The sequence below is a fragment of the Drosophila teissieri genome, chromosome 3R (genome assembly GCF_016746235.2).
Source record: "Drosophila teissieri strain GT53w chromosome 3R, Prin_Dtei_1.1, whole genome shotgun sequence".
Lineage (NCBI taxonomy): Eukaryota > Metazoa > Arthropoda > Insecta > Diptera > Drosophilidae > Drosophila > Drosophila teissieri.
The window spans coordinates 7,222,064-7,228,063 of record NC_053032.1 but is presented as its reverse complement, the minus strand read 5'-3'; the positions used below and the strand labels follow the sequence as shown (position 1 = coordinate 7,228,063).

At 38.3% G+C, this 6,000-nt stretch overlaps 1 protein-coding gene across 2 annotated transcripts; it reads right to left on the bottom strand.

The window, feature by feature from the left end:
* Positions 1-3,259: 3,259 nt before the first annotated feature.
* Positions 3,260-4,960, bottom strand: LOC122621501. 2 transcript variants are annotated; one of them, XM_043799370.1, is made up of 3 exons: positions 4,492-4,946; positions 4,317-4,439; positions 3,260-3,469 (listed from the first exon to the last, which is right to left on the bottom strand). In XM_043799370.1, the coding sequence occupies exons 1-3, from the start codon at positions 4,794-4,796 to the stop codon at positions 3,334-3,336; spliced, it is 564 nt and encodes a 187-aa protein (XP_043655305.1). In that variant the 5' UTR covers positions 4,797-4,946; the 3' UTR covers positions 3,260-3,333. The 2 variants fall into 2 exon arrangements, with proteins under 2 accessions (XP_043655305.1, XP_043655306.1); XM_043799371.1 differs by lacking the exon at positions 3,260-3,469 and having other exon boundaries at positions 4,317-4,435; positions 4,492-4,960.
* Positions 4,961-6,000: the final 1,040 nt, after the last annotated feature.

Genomic DNA, 6,000 nt, shown 5'->3' with positions numbered 1-6,000 from the left:
GCTGGCCACACCCTTTTTTTTTTGCTTACTCACTTACTTACTTTCATTTCTACAAGTCACGAAGACAAAAATTTGGAGCAACCTGTTTATATTTGTACATATATATATCAAAGTGAATAAAGACTACCCTTTGGAGAACCAGAAATCCTCGCCTCTGCGTTTCAGTTGGAATCAGAACGATCCGGTTTCTCAGCCGCAGCAACCCCCAGCAGAGCCATTTCTACACTAACAAAATATTCCTAATGTCTCACATTCTCACAAACACAATTGAACAGCCTACATCTCTTCTCACCCCGACAATAACGGACAAAACATGAATATTTGTATACCCGTTACTTGTAGAGTAAAAGGGTATACTAGATTCCTTGAAAAGTATGTAACAGACAGAAGGAAGCGTTTCCGACCATATAAGATATATATATTCTTGATCATGATCAATAGCCGAGTCGATATGGCCATGTCCGTCTGTCCGTATGAACGGCGAGATCTCAAGAACTACAAAAGCTAGAAAGTTGAGATAAGGCATGCAGACCTCGGAGACATAGACGCAGCGAAAGGTTTTTGATTCGTGTAGCCACGCCCACCGCCCAAAGCTGCCACGCCCACACTTTTGAAATATGTTTTGATATTTTTTCACATTTTTGTTAGTCTTGTAAATTTCTATCGATTTGCCAAAAATCTTTTTGCCACGCCACTCTAACGCCCACAAACCGCCAAAAACTGTCACTTCCAATAGCTGAGTAACGGGTATCAGATAGTCGGGGAACTCGACTAAAGCGTTCTCTCTTGTTTAGTTTTGGGTTTCACTTGAAACCCATGCCAAACCCACCTTAACGCCCACAAACCACCCAAAAACGTCACGTTCACACTTTTAAAAGATTTTTTAAATTGTTTTCATTTAATTTTTATTTTTCCTATTACTATCAATATTCCAGAAAAATGTGAACATTTCTGGTTCGCACTTCCATTAGCTGAGTAACGGGATAGTTGGGAAGCTCGACTATAGCGTTTTTATTATTGTTTTATTATTGATTTGCCAATATCATTTTGTATACCTCGTTGCTTTGCCATATTTAGGTAAATTATTTTCGGAGAAAATTACCATTTACTATTTGATAATCGCCATCATTTATTATAATTTACGTAAGTTTGTTAGAAATTCGTGTATATATCTATAGTAGAGGGTCCCATTTTATTTTTTTGTTGTTGTTGGCATGAATGTATACTAGCTATATGGAATTTTACTAGTGAAATAATTAAATATACTGACGTAATGATTTGAAGCCACTAATTCTTGCCTTTAATTCGTGCCTCTTCAAGCACGAAACAGACAGCCTCCCTTCTCTTGCCGTAGCACACATTAGTATTCTTATGTTCTAATTGATAGAATATTTGAAAATAATTTGATTAAATTTCATTTAACAATGAGAAATTGGATGAATACACCGACATTATGTGACCGTTCTGAAAGTCTTATTCTCATCCATTCCCAACGTTGCCATCAAATGCAGGTAGAATGCTTCGTTCCCAATGTGCATTCGGTGACTTTCTTTGGTCCTAGGTTTAGATGGCATTGGTTAGGTTGCTTTTCCGTTTCGTTGCTTCTCCTGAGCAAGATCTTAACATACTTCTCGAAGCTATTCCTTGATTATTCTCTTTTCTTTCTTTGAAGTTCCTTCAAAAAGCTGCTAGCCAAACAGCCTGTGGCCGGGTTTCTTAAAAATGTCCGTCTCCGTGAGCTACACGACCGGCACCGACACGATATATATAGGAAATTCTTACCTAATATTGGTTTAACGTGGGGCGTGCCGATTGAACAGAGACCTAAAATTGCTATTGCCCCCTATCTGCGCTTCTACGATGAATTTGTTCAAATATCGCGTCTTTACCCTATGAGCCCTATAAACCCTTCGGAGCTCCCAAACGTGTTTATATTACCCTTTTGTACTGCAAAGGAGACATTATCCGTTACTACTCCTTAATATTAAGGATCCTATTCTAAATATATTTAAATTTCTTTTATCATGTCGACTTCAGCGTGCCGTACTTCAAATTTACTTAACAAAATGTATGGTTCAGAAATTTATGTTAAATGTACGAATTAGATCGGGAACCAACATCAGGCTTATATATTATGCACCCAGCCATTCGCTGTAACTGTGATGAAGGCCTTCCTACGTTGGTTAACGACGTACTGTAGGAGATTATAAAAAGTGTAAAGGATCATAATCAAGTTCCGCGAGCAGTTTACAAAATTTAGATTTTTGTTGGTTAGATTGTTTGTAGCCGATCTTTAACCTATCCTTGCTAAGATAACGAAAAGCCTCGCCTACTGCTCGCCAGGCCTTCTCCTAGCTTGGAGAAGCCCGAGATCCATAGTTGCAACCTCCTGTTGTTGAAATGATTCTTCTGAGGCGAGAACGCTCAGAACGGGTGCAATTGAGGTTAGGTCTTGGTATGGAGTCTGAGAGTGCCCGATCTTGGGCGGATTCCTCTTAAGACGTCTGGTTTAAGTTTCGAAATGACCCTTTCGCTAAATTAAAACCATTATAAGCGATGTGTTAAGCACCCTGGTTGGGAACACTTATGGTAGCTGCCAAAATTCCAGATGCACTCACTACCTCGGCAACGTGGAAAAGGCTAAGGTCGCTCGAGCTTAGCTGTCATACGATCAAGGTATCAGCCAGTTGGGCGCAAGCCTGCCGTATGAATACCATAAGCGAAATAATGCGCAACGTGTGTTAAAACAATACAGTAGCATTTGCTTTATGGGTTTCTCACAATTTGGCTACAGATTCCATGGTAGGAAGGGTATATTTTTAGGCTCTCAACAACATCAGAGAGAGCTTTTTAATTTTTTTGTAATTGAAACAAATTCGGTCTACATATGTATGTTACACGTCATATTCGATAGACTGAGATCACAAAATAGCTCTACTATTTACTATTACTTTGTATACTTCTACATGCGTGTATTATTTCCGGAGAACAGATATTGGGTTCCAATTTTTACACCCCTTCTTAATGCGTGTATGCTTACAAGTGGTACTATAGATGCTTATTCTGGAATGATGGACAGGATACCTAAAATCGTGGAACGAACCACATGAAGGATGTGGATTTGTTTTCTTGTATATTTTACCACGTTTTTGTTTGACACGCCGTTTTCAGGAACGTAACCGTGCTAAGTGACTTTAAATTAAGTATTAAATACTTATTGTATTCCCAATTATCTTTGTTGAAATAAAAAGTAATAATATACTTTTTGTTGCTTTTATTATTTTGTATTTTTTTTTTAAATTATAAAATTTTAGATATTAAATCTTAAAGACGTTAAGAAAAATTGGTCGCCATTATTTTATTGTAGCGTTTCTGCTCTTTAGGGGTAAGCTTGCAAAAGTCCTTTTCAAAAATCTTGAGTTCTTTTCTTGTGTGCAGCGGCGGCCAAAGTGTGGTATAAGCCATGGTTCTGGAAGAAAAATAAAATTCACAATAATAAGTTTGGATATTTATAGTTTCTCTTCATCCGGTTACAACGAAGCACCAAACGGAAAAAAGCGCAACAACTGAAATGATTATTAGTGATTATTATTATTTATTATTTAGCGCTTTGAAATAATATTTTTAGTAAAAAACTGATGTACAGAGTAGTATCAAACAAAATAATAGTGGGAACTAAACTAAACAAAAAAAAACGCTATAGTCGAGTTCCCTGAGTATCTGATACCCGTTACTCAGCTAGTGAAAGTGAAAAGGATAAATTCAAACACTGATTGTTTTTGGCGGTTTGTGGGCGTGACAAATAGTTTTTCTGCAAATCGTTAGAAACTTACAAAACTAATATAAAAATGAAAAATATCAAAACATTTTTCAAGTGTGTGCGTGGCAGTTTTGGGCGGCTTGTGGGCGTGGCAACATGAATCGACCAACTTGCTCTGCGTCTATGTCTCTGGAGTCTGCATGATGAAAATCAACTCTCCAGCTTTTATAATTCCTAAGATCTCGACGTTCATACGGACAGACAGACGGACATGGCCAGATCGACTCGGCAATTGATCCTGATCAAGAATAAATATACTTCATATAGTCGGAAACGCATCCTTCTCCCTGGTACATACTTTTTAACGTATACCCCTAGTATATCCTTTTACTCTACGAGTAACGGGTATAAAAAATACTAACCTTAAGTAAGGGCTGTATATTCAAGTAAGTATTTGCCTAAGACGTGCACCAATAAAATAAGTATTGGATTGTTACTGTATAATACCTTAGTAACCTACGCGTAACGGGTATAAAACTAAAACTAGAATCTTTACCTCACGAATTGCCAGGCATCCTCCGCCGTTGACTGGTTGTCAATTAGGAGTTGGATCTCCCGCTTAAACTGCTTGGCGTACTCCCGCTTGGAATTGTGGTAGCGCTCCAGACAACGTATCTGACTGAAGAAATAAGAAGTATTTTGACCTTATCCAGTTTGGTTGAAGATCTTACAGGGGTATGCGGTGTTTAGAGAATGTGGGCTCAAGCACGGGATCCCTGTCGTCATCGAAGACGGTTTGATAGATGGGCTCGTACTCCTCTACGGGATTATCAACGTAGGTAGTGTCAACATATTGTGCGTCAGCCTTGTGGCGCCTAAACATGGCTGCAAAAGAGCTCCGCTGCTCATCGCTCATCCGGAAAATGCTTCCTATTACCGAGGCATAGAATGACTTCATTCCCATGCTCATCCTCTTGTCGCCCATGAGCTTTCGCTTTTCCATAATTTGGGTTTTCCGTTCACTGGTTGTCTCCATTTTGAAGGTTATATTGAAGTAATGGCTATTACTGTGGATGAGTTATTGTTTTGGATACTCTTGTGGAATTTGTGAATGTAATTGTTGGCTATGGTCTAACTAAATATTATATTTGATAGTTAAAGCAGTGTTTGTTGATGGATACGGCATGTTACTCTAAAATTTTGATAGCAGTCAAATCTGCTAAAGTTCAAGATTACGTTATTTGATGATTAAGTGGTTGAGCATTGAGCAGTGTAGAGTAAAAGGGTATACTAGATTCGTTAAAAAGTATGTAACAGTCAGAAGGAAGCGTTTCTGATCATATAAATTCTTGATCAGGATCAATAGCCCAGTAGAGATCTCAGGAACTATAAAAACTCGAAATTTGTTGACCCATATTGCCACGTCCAAAAACAGACTAGAACTGTCACGTCCACACTTTTGGAAAATGTTTTGATATTTGTTCAGTTTTGTTATGGTCTTAAAACATCTTTTAATTTTATTTTTCATGTAATTCTTTTCAATATTTCTATCGATGTGGCAGAGAAATGTGAAAATTCGCGTCAGCTCTTCCGCTGCTGAGTAACGGGTATCCCATAGTTGAGGAACTCGTTATTCAAAAATTATTAATTATTCAAGTGGATTCTGTATTTGTTGATGAAAAGTTAAGTTTAAATGTCGAAAATTGTCCCTGCATCTTCATTCCCTAAATACATAACTCCTCCAAATACATGCTCCTCCAAATAAACGGCTTACATGTAAAAAAGCCCACTTACATCATTTTTAAGAACATTTCCAAAGGGAGTTGATTATGTCATTTTTGTATCTCGAACTATGAATCTTTGCTTCCTTTTATCCAAATTATTGAAGCGATCAGGGAGTTTACCATGAAATTTGTATGTTCATCCACAGCGACTTTGAGTCCTTACAGATATACATTTGCATTTCATGAGATGCAGCTTGCCATAAGTAGTGATGTAAAAAGAGAACAGAAGAGGACGAGAGGGAGCACTAAAATAGAACACAAATCGAGTACAACTTTCGCAAAAGTTGTTTTCCTTTGCCTGTCGGCATCGAAGCGTAGTCATCCCATCCGAACCCATCCTATCCCATCCTCTCCGAATCCATTCCGAGTCCTCGCCTGCCCGCACCTCACATCCTGTTTAGCTTCAATGAATGCTCCAACGCTCCGTGTAACGCCCGTTAACCCCTTGCGGCCCCC

Coding starts and splice junctions, on each gene's coding strand:
- LOC122621501 (XM_043799370.1), bottom strand. CDS start 4,796: ATGGAGACAACCAGTGAACGGAAAACCCAAATTATGGAAAAGCGAAAG. Junction 4,440..4,491: donor TCTAAACACCGCATACCCCT/GTAAGATCTTCA, acceptor TTATTTCTTCAG/TCAGATACGTTGTCTGGAGC. Junction 3,470..4,316: donor GATGCCTGGCAATTCGTGAG/GTAAAGATTCTA, acceptor TTTTTCTTCCAG/AACCATGGCTTATACCACAC.